Here is a 19997-nt window from a genome sequence, read left to right as displayed (position 1 = left end):
TGCCAGTTGTATGAGATGGCATTATCCGCTTGTCATCCACATATATAAGGTTTCCTTACACTGTGGTTGAATGGACAAACAACAAAGTAATTCACAGCAATGTCCGGTTTTCTAAATGTAATCGGAGTAATCGACTGTCTACTCATTGCTATTATGGCACCTTCAGAGAATAAATTTAACTTTGTAAATAGAAAGTATTTCCACTCTAATAATGTGAAAATTCAACTCATTAATGTTATGGCGAGATATATAAGTGCCTTATCAATAACTGCTGCAGCTCACTGCTCAAACAATGTGAGCCCTGGAATTCCACTACCTCCTCCAATAGTGTTGACACTCAAGATGGTGGGTTGCGACTTCCCTTTTCAAATCTTCTTTGATATCTGAACACTTCTTTTTTATTTTGGGCACTGTATGACTTTCTGAACTTGATCTTTTGAGTGCCTCTGCCATGCTGTGCCTTTTGTTGTTTATACCATTGCTTAAGCCACCAAATAGTATGTTTTTCCTTGCCTTCACTGCACTGAGCAGGACCTCCATTTTATACATCTTTTTTACACGTGCTTTTGCTATTGTCTTTTATCAAAACACTGAATGGAAGGGGCTATTTGTGTTGATTTGCATATTCAAATAAGTATAATTCTGGGAGAAGTTGGGGTGGGGCTGTAGGCACACGTATGTGCATTAAAATTCACTTTGAGAAGGATTTGTAAAGGGAAAGTGTGTGCTTATGCACAGTTTTGGGCATCTGAAGTTTTTTGTTGCGTATGCACATTTCTAGTTTTCTCCGTACACCTTGTTTTAGTGTGAATTTTAAGCAAGGCACTATAAAATGAGACCCCTGGTGACTTTGATATTTTTAAGATGAGTCTCATAACTGAAAACATAACAATGCTTAAAAATTTAATTTCATCCATAAAAGCACTTTCTCATTTACATTAACCAGGATCAGGAGACATTTTACATTTTTAGGTACTTGGCTTTACAGGCAACAATAATCTTTCAATTATACCTTTGGTCAAACTCTGCTTAAGGCTTCCCAGGGTGTAATTCTAGTGACAAGTGAATTAGCCAGGTAAACACATAATAGCGAAGTAAGCCTGCAGTGGCATTTATGTAGTTATATTACGTTTGGAGCTTAATATGTTTATTTACATTTTTTTATGAAAAAAATAGTGCTAATCTTTAATTGGTTTCATTCCTATCAACCAGGAACACAGCAGCAAACTTGAATTCCTGCCAAACATTTGAACTGAATGATGTGGGAAGGCGGGAGGTAAGAACTGATTAGTTCAAAGATTCCCACAGCAAGTGAATGAAGCATTAAAATGCTAATGTCATGTTCTGCTTCTGAAACAAGGTCTTGTTGACCAATTAATGAGAATTCAAGTTTCCATGCAATCCGCAGAAACAGACACCTTACTCTCAATTTGGGACTGGACCTTGCAGTGCCTTGGCTCACATTCTTTCACGACTCTAGCTGTATTGCTTCATTGCTATAAATACTTTGGATAAAAGGTCCTCTGAATTTAGAGTGATAAGATTTGTACTGAAGCAGTATGGTGGTGCATTATTTAGTGGTCTAGGGGTTTGAACCCCACACCCAGCCATCATCCATGTTGTGTTTGCATGTTCTCCCTGTGATTGTGTGGGTTTTCCGCTTACATACAGATTTGGTTAAGAGGAGGCCCTAATCTGGCACTGTATGAGTGGGACTTGCAATGCATTGGTTCTCTTCCAAGGCTGGCTCCTGACCTGTGCCCAATGCTGTACAGTCAGGTTTTCGCCCTCTGTGTCACGGAACTGGATTAGGGGGATTTGAGAATGTTGTTGATGTTGACTTTAGAGGAAATAAAAAATATCATTTAGCTTGGTGGCAGACTAGGACTTCCGGCCTTTCATCAGTAACAACAAGCCAGTAGTCTGCCATGCTAGTAATTGAATGACAGTGACACTCATATGCAGCCATAAGGCACTTGGGTTGCTTCACATACAGTTAGGTCCATAAATATTTGGCCAGAGACAACTTTTTTCTAATTTTGGTTCTGTACATTACCACAATGAATTTTAAATGAAACAACTCAGATGCAGTTGAAGTGTAGACTTTCAGCTTTAATTCAGTGGGGTGAACAAAACGATTGCATAAAAATGTGAGGCAACTCACATTTTTTTAACACAATCCCTTCATTTCAGGGGCTCAAAAGTAATTGGACAATTGACTCAAAGGCTATCTCATGAGCAGGTGTGGGCAAGTCCATCATTATGTCATTATCAATTAAACAGATAAAAGGCCTGGAGTTGATTTGAGGTGTGGTGCTTGCATGTGGAAGATTTTGCTGTGAACAGACAACATGCAGTCAAAGGAGCTCTCCATGCAGGTGAAAGAAGCCATCCTTAAGCTGCGAAAACAGAAAAAACCCATCCGAGAAATTGCTACAATATTACGAGTGGCAAAATCTACAGTTTGGTACATCCTGAGAAAGAAAGCAAGCACTGGTGAACTCAGCACTGCAAAAAGATCTGAACGTTCACGGAAGACAACAGTGGTGGATGATCGCAGAATCATTTCCATGGTGAAGAGAAACCCCTTCACAACAGCCAACCAAGTGAACAACACTCTCCAGGGGGTAGGCGTATCGATATCCAAGTCTACCATAAAGAGAAGACTGCATGAAAGTAAATACAGAGGGTGCACTTCAAGGTGCAAGCCACTCATAAGCCTCAAGAATAGAAAGGCTAGATTGGACTTTGCTAAAGAACATCTAAAAAAGCCAGCACAGTTCTGGAAAAACATTCTTTGGACAGATGAAACCAAGATCAACCTCTACCAGAATGATGGCAAGAAAAAAGTATGGAGAAGGCGTGGAACAGCTCATTATCCAAAGCATACCACGTCATCTGTAAAACACGGTGGAGGCAGTGTGATGGCTTGGGCATGCATGGCTGCCAGTGGCACTGGGACACTAGTGTTTATTGATGATGTGACACAGGACAGAAGCAGCCGAATGAATTCTGAGGTGTTCAGAGACATACTGTCTGCTCAAATCCAGCTAAATGCAGTCAAACTGATTGGGCGGCGTTTCATGATACAGATGGACAATGACCCAAAACATACAGCCAAAGCAACCCAGGAGTTTGTTAAAGCAAAGAAGTGGGAAATTCTTGAATGGCCAAGTCAGTCACCTGATCTTAACCCAATTGAGCATGCATCTCACTTGTTGAAGACTAAACTTCAGACAGAAAGGCCCACAAACAAACAGCAACTGAAAGCCGCTGCAGTAAAGACCTGGCAGAGCATTAAAAAGGAGGAAACCCAGCATCTGGGGATGTCCATGAGTTCAAGACTTCAAGCTGTCATTGCCAGCAAAGGGTTTTCAACCAAGTATTAGAAATGAACATTTTATTTTCAGTTATTTAATTTGTCCAAGTACTTTTGAGCCCCTGAAATTGAAGGGATTGTGTTAAGAAAATGCTTTAGTTGCCTCACATTTTTATGCAATTGTTTTGTTCACCCCACTGAATTAAAGCTGAAAGTCTGCACTTCAACTGCATCTGAGTTGTTTCATTTAAAATTCATTGTGGTAATGTACAGAACCAAAATTAGAAAAATGTTGTCTCTGTCCAAATATTTATGGACCTACTGTAACTGTAATAGGTCAGCAGGATTTCCACATAACAAAGCCGACATGTACTTCACAGTAGCTAACCAATGAGGAGGTCGGTCCAAACAGTGATGTACACCATACAGGTAATGTCCAAGCCTCTATTTTAATCATTTGTGACCATAGTTACAAGCCAACACACCGGCTTTGCAAGTGCAAGCAACTCAGAAAGCACAAAAAATGTTGCCCTTAACGATAATTCCAAACAGATACGAAAACACTTTGGTTAATAAATGTTTTTTTAATGTAAATGGACCCAACATTTTATAAGTAAAAAATCTGTTTATTTGAAAAAAATCTATATTATCAATGACAATATTTTTTCAGCAATACACAAAATTGTGTCATAAAATTTTTTTTTACCATAATAAATAATAATATTATTTTCTTGTCCGGAAATAAAACATTTTCTCTTTTTCTTTACAACTTTTACAGTTAAAAATATTGCCACAAGAGTGATTAATAATCATTATACACCTTTAAATAAATACACATAATTCTCTATTTATGAATAAACAAATGTTCTAGAGTGGCACATGTGTGGCAAATTTCTTGAAAAAGAAAACTTTCTTTGAAATGGCATCTCATGGTTACTTTTACCCCATCAACCCCAGCTCATCCATCTGTCAAAGCAGCTCCAATTTTCATGATTGTTGTAGCCATTCCTGAAAGCTCATCAGTGCTTTTGAGGCACAGATTCCCTGAGATGCTCCATTTTTCTCCCAACCCTATAGACTTCATTGAATTGCATTGAGACACGCCGCTCTTGACTGGCCCTGCACCTGCTTTAGTCTGCTTTCTTAGTTCTCTCAATTTGGCTTCATTGTTACATTGATAAGAACTCTTCATACAAACACCCTCACAAATATATATATATATCTATGTAAAATCCCACATAGCTAAGGCAGACAATAATAAAACAAATAAAACAAACACTAAAAACCAAAAAGAAGTGACTGACCTTCTTCTATTAATCTTATGTTCATATCTATGATGCAGGATTCCAGTCCACTTCTTATCATTCAGAATTCAGAATGTACAAGACAAAAGGAAAACTTATAAAATAATTTAGTAACGAAGGCACCTTTTGTCCTCTTGATATTAAAGACAGTGACTCTGTGCTATTTAGACACACTTTTGTCTGCTGGTATTGGCTGGTAGTGTTGCAAAAGTTTCTGAAAATAAAATTAGCAGTAAAACAATTTTGTGCCCAATTTGCAGAATTGCAAAGTTCTCTTACTTTCCTGAAAGATAACTGAACATCTCAAAGGACACCTTCAAAAGCCATGGAGGCAGGAGTGCAATTACTGATCCAAGTCATTCTTGTCAAAGATTACCTTGGTGGAGAAATATATGGCCACTATACCAATGGCTGAAGCACAGCCCATGTAGGCTGCTACAGAATGAGTAAACTTCACAATGGTACCCATAAACAGAGAGGGCACCACCTGGGACAGCAGAAAAGCACTGTCGAGGATGGCGAGGTCAAAGCATATGCCTCGGTTCACTTGGGGGGCTGTGGCTGCACCGAGTGAGCTGTGATTAACTATTATGGAGCTGTGAAACTCTGGCGATGAAGTAGGTGATGAAGGACTAGGCATTCCTCCTGGGTGGCCGTTAGGGTAGGACGTCTTATGAGATACGGTGTGTCTATTCATGTTGCTGGAACCTTTTTTGTTGTCACTTGGCTGAATGACAACTCCCACTGCTTTGTGTCGTGGAAAGAATATCTGAAAGTATAAACAGAACTCCATTAATAACCTTTGACAGATTTCATTATACTAAGACAAAAGCAAAAAATTACGTTGATCTCATGCTAAAATGTACAAAAGCAATGAAAACAGAACTTACTGGTACAGGGGCCTCTATCAGGTCTTTTGACAACAGTCAGCAAGTGGAAATACAGCAGGGGAAGAAAAAAAGCAGAAAATGAGGAAAAGAAAATAAGAAAGAGACTAGAGGGAGGAGAACATGAAAATATACTAATAGGAATAACGATAAGAATGATAAAGAGAAAACGGATAAAAATCAGTGCTCTGGAAAAATAACAAAAGTTACTATGCTCTTCTCATTAATCACATTACAATTCTCTGAGAGCTACTTTGTATTTTAATAACCAGAAGCAGATCTCTTTGTGCACTAGGAGAAACCTCTCCATCTCCCAGAAGATGACAAAAATGGCGCGAAATTATCAACAGTTTCTAATACCTATCATGTGATCTGCCAACCCATGGAGAAAAAGCTTGTTCCCAGTTATATAAGGAAAAATACTTTTTGTCTTGCAACAAGGCCCTTTTACAGAGCTACACTTAAGTTGTAACGTGTAACTATTTCATGATTAGTTTTAATGGAAGAGGGCAGGGGATCTTGCAACCAGTGTGTTGGGGGATGTAAAAAGAGTACCTTAGTTACATTACTCATACTTACAAAAAAAAGTAACTAAACATGTAATATATTATTAAAAACTGTAATGCATTACAAACAGTGTGTTAATAGTTATAGTTATTGATATGTTACAAAAAGTGTGTTACTTTTACGTTACTTTTTTTCTCTTTTGTATGAAAAACTACATATTTCACTGGCCAGCATTTGTTATTGAATCCATACTGTACATGAACCCTTATGAAAGTGACCAGCAACACAGTCAAATTTGATCATTTTCTCATGTTTTATAAATATATTTAGTCCTTCATGTGCTCTGAAGTAAATAACATCCAAATCCATTTTCCATCTCCAACCCATGCCCCCATAGATTCACGGTACAAACACTGCTCGCCGCATGACCAGATCACACTCTTTCAATATATCTACCGTGCATTGCTGGATGAAATCTAACTGACACTTTATTAATAGGTTTCAATTACTGCATTGCACACAGCACACTCTTTTCTAATTGGCTGTACGACTGAGCCCTGCAATGGAACCAGCATGACATCCACAACATTTGCTTCTTGCTTTACACCAAGTCCTGCTGTGAAAATGGCTGCCTTCCTGTGACCTTGGGTGGATTAAATTTACCCCTCAGCACATGTAGGATTGAATGTTTAACTTCTGCTTTGTTCCTGTCACTTGATTGCACACTATGCCTGTACTTAACCTAATCCTTACTAGCTGTCACCTAGTCTTGCAGGGCCAGATGTGATTCTCAAATGAGAATACGCATCTGGGGACAACCTCTTAAAAATTGTGCAGTGAACAACAGAAAAATCCACCATTGCAAAGGCTGCACCTATGGTGCTTCTTCCTAAAACACTGTGCACTTTAAACCGCCAAGGTTTCAGGGAGATGATAAAAGAAACTGAAACAAGCACTTGACACTTTGAGAAAATATTTAGCTAAAATTGCTGTTATCAGTTTAGGATCTCAGTAGCCTAAGGTAACTGAAGCTTAATGATTAAGTTGTACATTTTAAGGAGCACTGTGGCAGAAGACACACACACACACACACAGACCACTGTAGCTACTTGGTTGCATGCATTAAACAAATGCTTCTGTCTGCTACAATATCGTTATTTCATTTTGGCATTCTCAATTCTCAATAGCAAATTGAGCTTAGATAAGCATGTTGGTTTGTGTATACTGTACTGCATGTTAAAATACTGCTGCTATATTCTGGCATGACATACTTGCATTTCCAATTAGACAGTACTGTTACTTTATTCATTTAGACGTGTAGTCAGAAAGTGGTTAAGGAGCAGCTTCAACCAAGCTGTTACTGGTGTTGTTAGGTAAATTTACTGATTCAGGTGGTTTGAGTAACAAAATCTTCATCTCCTGTGGCATATTTTGCAATTCATATTTTTGACATTGACTCTACAGTATCATCATTAACTGTGAATAACTGAGAGCACACACACACACACGCACGCACACACGCACACACACACACACACACACACACACACACAGCACCTGTGACAACATAACATTCACTTTTACTACTATTCCATTGATGTCTTTGAATGCCAAGGAATAATCTGATATTACAGAAAGGTTTTTCCCTTCCAACAACGTGACATCTTTTAAATGATATCTGAATGAGATATTGAGAATACTTAGCTATAAAATAACTAAATGAGCCTGATTGACTAAGCTGCCTTTTATTTATTTTTTCTTATGTCCTTTTGACGAGTGCAGGGCTGGTTTACACCTTGTACTCATCATAGCAGGTAGTTGAAAATCAGGATCAGAAAATGCAAACATAAATGCTACTTGCATATAAAACTGAACATCGTTAATGCTTTTAAATTTGTGTGCTGACAGGCCACTTAAAAAGGTCATGATATGACAACAATGAATCTTTGAAAACCTGTATTGATAATATAATGATCATAATTCACTGCCTGGGGCCACTGCTATTTTTGAATAGATATAAACTATCTAGACAAGAATAGGATGGTTAATTTTGAAGATGTTATCAAACTAGCTGAAAGAGAAGATAATCTTGAATCAACTAAATTGTCACAGAAGGACTTAATAATAATAATAATAATAACAATATAAAGTGCCTTGAGCACTGGAAAAGTGCTATATAAATAAAATGCATTATTATTATTATTGTTATTATTATTAAATTGACACAGAAGGACTTGGACAGCATACAGGCTTGAGCAGATTTGTGGAAGATGAAATTTAATGTAAGTAAATGTAGTGCATTTCACAGAGAAAGTAAAAATGTTATCTTTGGTTACATGATGGAAGGTTTGAAAGTTGAAAGTATACCTTATGAAAAGGACCTGGGAGACAGAGTGGACTTGTCATTATCTGCATCCTGACAGTGTTCAGTAGCCATTAAGAAGGCTAATAAGATGTTAGGGCTAGTACAATGTGTAAGGTACAAGTCAGAGGCAGTTTTGCTTAAACATGAGAATGTACTTTTGAGGCCTCTTCTGGAATGCTGTGTTCAGTTTTGGTCTCCATATTACAAAAAAAAGACATAGCAGGGCTAGAGAAAGTCCAGAAAAGAGCAATTTGGCCGATTCTAGATCTGAGAAGTATGAGCTATGAGGAAGGGCTGATTTCATTGAACATTTTCAGTTTAAGCAAAGATTAAGAGGTGACATGAACTGATCAAAGTTTTTAAAATTATGAAGAAAATTAGTAAAGTGGATACCAGAGTGTTTTAAATTAAGATTATTCAACAGGAAAACAGTGACACATAGGGAATCTTTAGAAGTGTAGACTTTGCACAAACATTAGAAAGATTTTCTTTACATGGAGAACTAGGACTATTAGATCATATTTCACTATTTAAATATAAATAGAAAGCCAAAAGCTGACATTAAAATGTAAAAGAACAGTTGTTTATTTTACCTCGCAATGTGTTACTTCAGGCATGCTATGCCATATTGAGATATTTTATAGGTTTGTTTTTGCACATCACTTCCATGGTCAGCCTCTTTGTATGTTTAAATGCTTAGCTTGTATTGTCATCAATAAAACAACCTCCTGTGTCTTAAAAATACCCCCTCATTAAGCAGTTTGGGACAGATTTTTCTACCTCACCACTCTGCTCTTTGATCTGCAGCTGTACTAAGAATAAACAGAATAAGCCCTGTTGGGTTATATGGCAGCCGCTATGGTGAGCTGCAGAGCCCTACTTTGGGCTTTCACCACAACTGGGAGTGATTGCGGACCTCCCAAATGAGCCATATGAAGTACTCCCAGGTGCAGCTTAAATGGAGCTGCCTGCTTCATTCTGAAAGCCACAGTCAGGAGGAAAAAGGACAAAGCTTGTTAGAGAAGAGTGAAGGCAGAATGACTGAGATAAAGTGAAAGAAGAAAAGAAAGTGCACTTTTATTGTATTGTGTGCTGGGACTGTGCAGAGGGGGGGGCGATTGGAAAACGTTTTCCCTTATAAATAATAGCCCTTATAAATAAAAATGTGTGTTGTGCTTGAACGTTGAATATATACAGTATATATATGAGAGACAGAGAGAGAGACAGAAAGAGACAGAGAGAGAGTGCATAACTTTTAACTTACATTTATATATATTTGAATATTTAAATAAAATATTCAAACCTCAATTTTTGACTAATTTCTCAGCCCTGCAGAGAACTATAGACACATGGAATAAATTACTAAGTGGGACCTTCAAAATTTTACTCATTGTAATTTTGGAAAATTAGTAAAATAGAATTGGGGAGCTTTACTGGGCTGAATGGCCTGTTTTTGACCAAATTGTTCTACTGTTCTAGTATTGTTAATGGTAGGCTATTGAATTTGATCAAATGGAATTAGTATTAGTTATGCTGTGACCCATTATTTTTGTCCCCTGCTAATGTTGGCGGTTGGTGCCCAAGAATGTTTGAAGGACTGGGCTTGGCTATCAGATTAGTAGGCTTCACTGCATTGGCTAGAACCCGCTGTCCATATACCTGCTTATCACTGTGATACAAAGACGTCAAGGTGTAAGGCAGAATCTGAAGGGTGCAGAAGGTGTAACCTGTCAAACCAGCCATGAGTGACACAAGAATGATACTTTGAGACAGACACATGACTAGTGTGGCGAAGACAAGGAAGATCACGCTGCTCAGATAGATGATCTTTGTGCCCAGTTTTTTAACCAGCTTGTCCATGAAAGTAGAAAACACCAGTGAGATTGCACATTGCAGGAAAAGCCCCAGGCTGCCCATTCGAACACCTAAAGGAAAATAAGAAAATGAATGTTGGTGAGGTATGATGGTAAAGGCAGGCATGTTTTCTCTGGGTTTTAAAATTAAATAGAAAATAATACCTTCATCATATCTTTGTCTTTCTTCACTACCAGGCACAGCATTGGGAACCCCCTTGTAAAGTCCCTCTCCAACAAAATCTGTATAAAACATGATGAAGGTCATAAGAGCCATCCAGCTGCAGAGCTCCGCTATAAACAGTTGCCGGATCACTTTCGGCGTCCGTCGAAATAGCTTACTCAGCTGAGGTATCACTGAAAGGCAACTTTTCCCTGAAGACAGCAGGGTACGTGAACGAAACAGTGGTAGGCAGTGGTATGTGCACATTTCATTTTCAGAGATCTCCTGCGTTTCTGTTTTGAACACCTCTTCTGAGACAAACATAGTGCCCATCAGACAGACTAGGAAAATAACAGTGAGAAGCAGGAACAGGAATGCCTGCTGTCCACCTACAAATGGAACTAAGGGGCTGCTGTTCCAGTTTATTGCTGGCAAAAGATACCCAATACATCCTCCAAGACTGATCATGAAAGAATATACAGAGAAAGCTCGTTGACACTCTTCTCCATTCTGAAACAGGTCAGACACAAGAGCTTCTAAAGGAGTAAAACAAGACTGTCCACAAAACTCCATTAGACAGATGCCAGTGATAAGGAGTGCCACCTTCAACCCTTGGGTCTTTATTGATAACCATCGGGCTAGCTGAGATACATGGGGGATAATCAGCAGGCTCAGAAAAACCCCTGTGCATAGCATCCAGATAAACGGCCGTCTCCGTCCAAAGCGTCCAGTCCAGTGATCGCTGGCAGACCCAATAAGTGGAACGAAGATTAAACCCAAGATTGGTCCAACAGCTGTTATAAAATAAAGAAGCAAGACAGAGAGTTGAAACTATGATTTCATAAAATGTATTTCTAAAGGTAAACAAACTTCAAAGATTAAAAAAACCACAGAGTGGCTCAGTACATTTTTCTTATTTCCCTATTCTTATTATTAACACTTTTGCAAAGAAATCACACTGACATAAAAAAGCAAAGTCATGACAAACTCATAAAGTTTCATTTCTAGTCATTTGTCCCAATGTCTGGAATAGGCACCTACATTGTGTAGGAGTGCCTCCAGAGCCCTTTTCTGACATAATTGAGACTACTCACTGGAAAAGCTGCAGGACCAGATGGAGCTAGTCCTTGTGTACTTAAGGCCTCTGCTGACTAACTTTGTGGTATCTTCATCTACCTTTTCAGTCTGTCACTAAGGCTCCAGAATGCTCAAAAACATCCTGTATTGTTCCAGTTTCAAAGAAGGAAGATGCCTCTTCTTAATCACTACAGACAAGTGGGCTTCACATTCCACATCATGAAGACCTTCGAGAGGCTGGTCCTAAATTATATCAGACCACTTCAGCCCACAGCAGTTTGCCTATCAGACAAAGTTTTAAGTAGACAATATAATTATCTATCTAATCTACAAGGCTTATTCCCATCTAGACAAAGCTGGTAGCACTGTGATTATGTTTTATGAATTTCTCAGTGCCTTCAATACCAGCGAACCATGATAAGGGGTAAGCTGAGACATATACAGATGAATGAGCTCATGGTGTCTTGGTTAATGGACTATCTGTCCAGGTCACAGTTTGTGAAGCTCAAGGATTGTCTCTCTGACGTGAATGTAAGCAACCCTGTCTTATCTCTGTTTCTGTTCTCCTTTTGAACCTCCAACTATAAATATAAAACCAGGTCATTTTATTTGCAGAAATTCTCAAATGATTTTTTATTGTCGACGCGTCATAAACAGAACCTTTAACAGAGGCTCCAGTCACAAAGAACCACATTGGTTTTTGTAACTGCAATGCACTACATGAACGTCTGGGGCAGTATCGTTTGTTATTGTTTGTCAAGACTGCACACAGTCCTAGCAATGAAGAAGAACGTCTGAGGAGAAGAAGAATGCAGAGGAAAATAAACGTGGTTGCAATGGTGAGTCGGATAGAGGAGGGGGAAGGAGATGACAAAAAATTCAGACAGAAACTTTCAGAAGTGTGGGAGCACTTCACCGAAAAAGAAAAAAAAATGGAATGCAGATTATGCAAAGCGGAGCTTTCTTTTCACGGCAGCACCACCAGGATGCATGAGCATCTGAAACGCAAGCATCCTGGAGCTGTGATGCTGCCGTCTCTTGAGAGGTAAGTTTTAGCAAGTAAAGTTAGTGTCACGTGTTAACGTTGATGTTTGTACCATAATATGTATATCAAGGTTTCGACAATGATAGTTAACCCTTAAACCGACACATACTTGGGGGTTAATGCACCCCTGGACGCCAAATACTTTTTAGCTGCACTTTTTAAGTAAACGTCACAATTCACACAGAAAATGTGAAATTTTAATTGAACACATATTTTTTTTCATGCAAACAGCATCACAATTACTGCAACACTGATCATTTTACACACTACAAATGAACTGTAAAAACTATTAAAAAAACTACTGCAACAATCTATTATTATATGTTCAAGGTGCAACTGAAGCCATTGATGACATTCAGTAAATCACCAAGCCAACTGTGCTTGAACTGGCTGCACGCAAACACACAGAGGTAAACGCTGATGATTGCAGGCTCGTCTAGTGCAGCGGCTGAATCCCAGAGACAGTGGGGCTGCAGTTCTGCTGGCGCCAGCATTGGTCGTGAGCTGGCTGCTCAACGAATATACGGCACTGACTGATCAGTTCCGGCGTGCTGGCAAATTGCTCTGTGAAGCAAATATAGCGGTTGCGGGGTTAAATGAATGTACATTGTCGAATGTACTCACCCCCTGCGTGCTGGCAAATTACACTGAGACACAACTATAGCCGGTTTCAGCATTCAATGAATATACATTGCCAAATATACTCTGCTCCGACGTGCTGGCAAATTGTACTGAGAAACAACTTTAGGTGGTTGCGGAGTTCAATGAATGTACGTCGCTGAATGTACTCGGCTTCGGCGTGCTTCCAAATTGCACTGGAAGCCGACTCCAGCTGGTTCTGGCGGTTTAAGGGTTAAGTGATTATAACTTCAGTTATGTTTGCTAACGTGTTTGGAGCTATAGTAAACGAGTGAATAGGAGTAACTGAGCCGTCCTAGTTTTTTTTTTGTTCTTTTTTCGTATAATATTTGAGTTCATATAAATAGTAAACCATCTCTAACTAACGTTAGGCAACTTGTGTTTTGGAGTATATCCGTAATTAGCTTGTTACATATTTTAGTCTGTTATTTTTTTATTTTGGCATAATATAGTACATGATGTGATAAACTACAACACTTTTCCTTCAGAGTGTGATGATTAAAACATCTTTCTCTGTCTGCAAAATCATTCTTGTGTATTCCTGCTACCTCTACTCCCTCTGAGCATCTCTTCTCAGCAGCTGGGAACATTGTCTCAAAGAAGGGAGCCAGCCTCACACCAGAGTTTGTTGAAATGCTGACGTTTCTGCACTGCAATCTGGAATATATGATCTGAATCTTTTATAAACTGTACATTATTGTTTTATTTTATTTGATTTAAAGCTTTATTTAAACATTTGGACTTTAAGACACACCAGTGGCCATTTTTGGTTAAGTTAAATGCACTTTTTTTGTTTAAAGACTATGTGCACTTTAGTTTGTATTGTTTAATGTATTTCTTTTTTATTGTGATGGTCACACTACTATAAAACATCTGATTATTTTCAAATTCATAAGTTTCACTGGTTGTTATTTTAATTTGATTATTATTCATTTCAATCGTGTTAATGCAGAGACATCAGGGTGACATTCACAGTGGACAGACGTGAGCAGATGAGGTAAGACATGCACTGGAGCCCAGAACAGGATGTGCAACCACAGGTCGCAGGCATCAAAATAGTCAGGCATGAAATAATCGTGACTAATCGAAAAAAAAAAAATTGAACAATTAGTCGACTACCAAAATAATCATTAGTTGCAGCCCTATATGAGACAGTATAGGAGTTAGGTGGAGAACTTTGTTTCTTGGTACAAAGAGAATTGTCTGCAACATAACATCAACAAAAGCAAGGAACTGGTTATTGAGTTTTGCTGCACCAAAGTGCCTCTATGTCCAGTCACTATTCAAGGTGTGCATGTGGAGGTGGTACACTGATACACAAGTATTTGGGTGTCCACATAATAGACAGGCTGGACCAGTCTTGTAACACAGAGAACTATATGAAAAAAGTACATACTCTTTTTTTAAATAAAAGCAAGATAAATAAGTGATTTGATAAAATGTTGTAAAGGCAAAAGGATGGCAATACACCTTAATTATACCTCACTCTGACTAATCATTAACAAAGTCAGAGGTTTTCTTCTTTTTTGTAATATTTTGTAAGGATACACCCCAGTCCCTTTGCAATTCTGAACTGTATTAAAACAGGTTAGAAAATATTATGTTATTGTTTTGATGTAAGAAGAACTCTGCAGTTTTAGGTGCAGGATTGAATAAGTTTTGGATGTGCTCCAGTTATATTATAGTTCCTATATATCAACTTAAAACTGTTTTTTAATAAAAATACGCCCTCAGAGTAATTGCCAAATCCTGATAAACTCATTAGCTCTTCAGACAGTAGCACAACTGTGGATTGTGAAATCATACCGAGATAGGTTCCCTTGTGTTTTTCTGACTCACTTTCAATGAATTTTACAAAACTAAAAATGACTACACAGTGAAACAGTAACAGACCTCTCACATTTAGACTGTTTTTTCTGATAAATCTATTTCTTATGACTCTCTTTTGTGATAATACAATTCATTTTATCAGCTACTAATCCACCTTAAAATGTTTATACTGTAGATGAATGGCCAAGTCCTCTAAGTTTAAAAAAACAGCTCCTGCACTCAACAAGTGACTAACTGCAAGTTCAAGACTTTACTCAGCTTTCCAATGGCACAGTGTAGACAGAAGAATAAAATGTATGTTAAAAATAAATATGAGTAAACCAGAGGAGCCAATTAAAACTGGAAATCATTGATTTCTATACTGCCATTGCATACATTACTTCCTTTAATTTAGAAACCTGTAATTTGAAATTATTATCTACAAGAAATTGCTTCACATGCTTTCTTACCTAGGACCATCGTCATAAACTGTTCTGACACTCCAGCCTCAAGCAATAGTGGAGGCACATAAGTGGTGCCAGTTGCCATGCAGACTTCCAAGCCGAAAGTCAACATGTTGACTAAAAGTAGCTGAATCTTGCGGTTCTGCAGCAGCGGCACATGCCACAGCACCATGTCTGTGAGTTTTCTTATAGCCTCAGAGGAGCTGAATTAACCAAAGTTCTTAGGTCATCTGGGATTACATGTGGCCCCTGGTGAAGAATCAACTTTGTGAAAGGCAAAACGTAAATCTCCATTGCTTGATTTTTCCAGCATGTCAAAATATCCATGCATACTACCACTTCTTTTCATGATATTGTTTCCTCATCTTCAGTGATATGGTTCTGCAAAACAAAAAAAAAATATGTATCATATTTTCTGAAGTACACTTCCTCAAAACATAATATTTAGTGAAGAGTCTGTTACATTGGGAGTGTACAAAATGCAAGTACAGGCTATAATCTTGTAGTACACCATGACAACTGCTTCAGCTCAATATTCCCTATCCATTCACTTGCCAGATTTCCTTTTTCTAATATGAAAATGTGATTTGAATGCCTGCTGGAGCATGTCACAAGTACCTGATTGGCAAACAAGGGTAGACAAGAATGAAAAATAACTACATGCTTATAACCCAATATTGCCATCATTGGCAAGAGGGTAAAATTGAACTATATCTTTCCGATAAGGGATTCAAAATAAAAAAGCATGTATGGGACGCAATTTCCCACACCATTCAAGTACTATATCAACACATTTCATCAGCATTCAGTATACAGTAATCCCTCACTTATCGCGGGAGATAGGTTCCAAGGCCGACCGCGATAACTGAATTTCCGCGAAGTAGGGACACCATATTTATTTAATTAATTAACGTGTATTTGGACATTTTTAAACCCTCCCTGTATTGTTTACAACCCACCCTTTACTCTATTAATAACAGGGACAACTGCTAAGCAATATGAAATCAGTAGATAAGTTTACACTTACTGTATAGCGAAGTACATGTAGCTATATATGACGTGATGAATATGCTGCACAGTAAAAATAATGACGATTGAAGGTGATAATCCCCTGAATGCAGTAGCAAGAGCACGTTAATGTTGAATGAGTGAGATGAGACTTCCTGGTTAATGCAGCACTCCATCGCTGAGCCAATCAGCAGCACACAGGAACTTAACTGCGTGCTCTGATTGGGTAGCTTCTCAGCCATCCGCCAATAGCATCTCTTGTATGAAATCAACTGGGCAAACCAACTGAGGAAGCAAATACCAGAAGTAAAAAGACGCATTGTCTGCAGAAACCCGGGAAGCAGCGAAGAATCCGCGTTATATATTTAGATATGCTTACATATAAAATCCGCGAAGTCGTGAATCCGCGAAAAGTGAACCGCGAAGTAGCGAGGGATTACTGTACTTCTCATCATTACACTATAACACCATAACACCCATTCTCAAACCCACCCAATCCAATTCAGTGTCATGGGGACCAGACCTTATCTGTGAAATCCATGAGATAGCAGATGTAGCACTGCTTCACCTCATCTCAACAATATGCACTTTACTTTTCCTTTTGCAAATAATCTCGGAACTGGTTAGTGACTGGCTACAGACTGAAGTTTTGGTGTGGTACAAGTTATCATTGTTTGTGCTAGGCCTTTCTGCAGAAAAGAACCTGGCAAATTTCTGTGCATACCATCCCCAAGAGAGTCAAATGTGTAAGATGATAAGGAGTTTTAGAATTTCTTATATAATGTAACAGTACTACCAATCATTTAGTTTAAGACAACTCATTGAATGTGCGGCAGATAGAAGAAGCACTGTTAATAAAGCTAGATAGATAGATAGATAGATAGATAGATAGATAGATAGATAGATAGATAGATAGATAGATAGATAGATAGATAGATAGATAGATAGATAGATAGATAGATAGATAGATAGATAGATAGATAGATACTTTATTAATCCCAAGGGGAAATTCACATACTCCAGCAGCACCTTACTGATACAAAAAACAATATTAAATTAAAGATTGATAATAATGCAGGTAAAAAACAGACAATATCTTTGTATAATATTAATGTTTACCCCCCCGGGTGGAATTGAAGAGTCGCATAGTTTGGAGGAGGAACGATCTTCTCAGTCTATCAGTGGAGCAGGACAGTGACATGCACTGAGATTACACTCTAAAGCAGAGGTGAGCAACGTCGGTCCTAGAGGACTGCACTGGCCCTGGCCTCCTTACTGTGAGGCAGCAGTGCTACCACGGTGCCACTGCACCATTATGCCACCCAGTATTAAGATGGAAACAAAAAATTATCTTTGGAAACCTCAAAGATATCTGTAGATAAGGGAATCAGATGTAGTGAGGGCATCTGAGTTGTGTATGTATTTAGTTGTTGTAACTTGTGAGGTGGTGTTTGCTCATTATTGTGTACTGGTGAGGAATTTACTGTACACTGTCAGGGGAGTACTTTTTATAATTTAAAAATGGAATATCATCTGTAATGTTGCACTGCGTAATCCACATAAAAAGTTGAAAAGTTCAAAAATCTACAAAGAGGCAAATTTAAACAATTTCTGTTCTAGAATAATAGGATACAATTAAGGTAGTTTGAGCATCTAGTAAGGATGTCACAGAGATACTCACAAGATACAGTAAGTTTATACACTACTAACTGTTCTACTCAGCTTCACCTGGATGAGTGATAAAATGTACACGATATGTGTAAAATACATTTAAACCTGATCTGTCGCTTCTGATCTCCTCATTGTGGCAGAAAAACACTTATTTTTTTAGTATTATTTAGCATCTAGTGCTTTTGAGCTTATTGCACACTTTTTTCCAAGAGACCAAGATTCTGAGATTTTACTGTGAAATTATACGTAAGATTTAGAGAAACAGAAATAATTTTTCAGCAATTCGTAGAACAGTAATAATAATTATCTCAACAGTTCAATAATTAAATAGAAATGTTATAAAGTGTGCATCTCGATCGCACTGAGACAAATGAGGATCAAGTGGGACATGTCACCTCAGCCTCCCTGAGCACCCATGGCGGAGCTCCATAAAACGGCTGCTCCCTCTCACTTCCGCCATCTCAAAAGAGTTCTGTTACTCCAGCTCAAGCGCAGATCTTGCCACAAATGGGTCATTTGCTCACTTATTATTTGCCCTAGAAAGAACTGAATATGATCTTTTTTGTTTTTTCATAGGATGCACATTCAGAAAAAAAGGAATGGATTTCTGATATGATGACCTGTTAAAGTGTCATTGAACAAAAAAACGTAAAATCTTATTCTTTTTCAACATGCTTAAATATTTTTAGATTCCCAATAATTATGGTCAATGTAAACACCTGAAATTGGTGTTACACCATCATTTCTAATTCTTTTGAAGAAAAAAATCAAGTTGATATGATTTGTTCTGAAGATATTGAAATTAAAAGGTGCAAAAGTCCAGTAAAAATCTCAAATTTTAGTGAGGTTGTCTTTGTTTTTTATATATATATTTATACGTGGAAATGTAAAATTTTATTAACCTAGATTTTAAGTTAGACAATACCAAGGATGACCAGATTTTCATAGTCGTAAAATGAGATAAAATGTATTAATCAAGCAATCAACAATTAGTTTAAACGTGTATTAAATTAACGAGAGAGGGCATGCAAAATGTATAGTGTGTTGAGAGCCTTAGGTTTTTTGAAATGACTAGCGTGTTAAAAAATTACATTTTGTTAAAAGTCAAATTTTTAAACAAAGCGCAGTGCAAAAAAACATGACTGTACTGGAAAAAATAGGACATCTGGCAACTCTAACTATAGGTGCAGTGGTGTTCATGTGATGCTCTAATAAACAGACAGAAATTCAGTTTTATACAGTGCTTGAAATGGATATACACAAGTGCTGGTACCTTATGTTAGCGTTGGCTTTGAAGTTTGTGAACAGCAGGGTTGGGGTGTGTAGTTTTTGGGCTAGATCCCTCTAAAAGTTTCCAGCAGCATGATACACCAAAATGTCATGAAGGAGCATGGGGTGAGCCAATTTTTGCATAAGCATGATGAAAATCTGTACATTCAGCACTGCCGGTACACTACTAAAAATTGAGAAGTGCTGGTACCAGCCCATTTCAAGCCCTGCATGCAAAGAAATTGCTAAACACTGGTGAAGTTGCAGTTCCAGCTTACTAAGCATGGGTTGAGTTCTGCATGTATATCAGTGACCACCCAGCGCATGTTTAGATGACTAAAGAGAGAAAATATTCCTTGGGTGGCAGAGATTTGAAAATGCTCAGCAGAAATTATACTCCAGGACAAGCAAGGGTTAAATGATTAGGCAAACTTTCCTTTAAAGGGCAAAGGCAAAAAAACGTTTTAAACACATTTTTAAAAATGTCTTGTTTAGTTTATTTGTTTGTTTGTTTTAAGTATACATATACTGCAACCGGGTAGCATGGTGGCGCAGTGGTAGCACTGCTGCCTTGCAATAAGGAGACCTGCGTGGAGTTTGCATGTTCTCCTCATGTC

General features: G+C 38.0%; 1 protein-coding gene across 3 annotated transcripts in view; it reads right to left on the bottom strand.

The window, feature by feature from the left end:
• Positions 1 to 3912: 3912 nt before the first annotated feature.
• Positions 3913 to 19997, bottom strand: part of LOC114648231 (solute carrier family 45 member 3) — a 50767-nt gene continuing 34682 nt past the window's right edge. For all 3 annotated transcript variants that reach the window (XM_028797135.2, XM_051924608.1, XM_051924607.1), the window contains 4 exons: positions 15439 to 15813; positions 10401 to 11192; positions 10042 to 10307; positions 3913 to 5392 (listed from right to left, as the gene is read on the bottom strand). In XM_028797135.2, the coding sequence (XP_028652968.2) occupies positions 4967 to 5392; positions 10042 to 10307; positions 10401 to 11192; positions 15439 to 15604 (1650 nt within the window). In that variant the 5' untranslated portion in view covers positions 15605 to 15813 and the 3' untranslated portion in view covers positions 3913 to 4966. The remainder of the gene's footprint in view (positions 5393 to 10041; positions 10308 to 10400; positions 11193 to 15438; positions 15814 to 19997) is intronic.

Source organism: Erpetoichthys calabaricus, chromosome 3 (genome assembly GCF_900747795.2).
Source record: "Erpetoichthys calabaricus chromosome 3, fErpCal1.3, whole genome shotgun sequence".
Taxonomy (NCBI): Eukaryota; Metazoa; Chordata; class Cladistia; order Polypteriformes; family Polypteridae; genus Erpetoichthys; species Erpetoichthys calabaricus.
The sequence above is the reverse complement of the archived record's forward strand: the minus strand, read 5'-3'. Positions and strand labels throughout refer to the sequence as shown.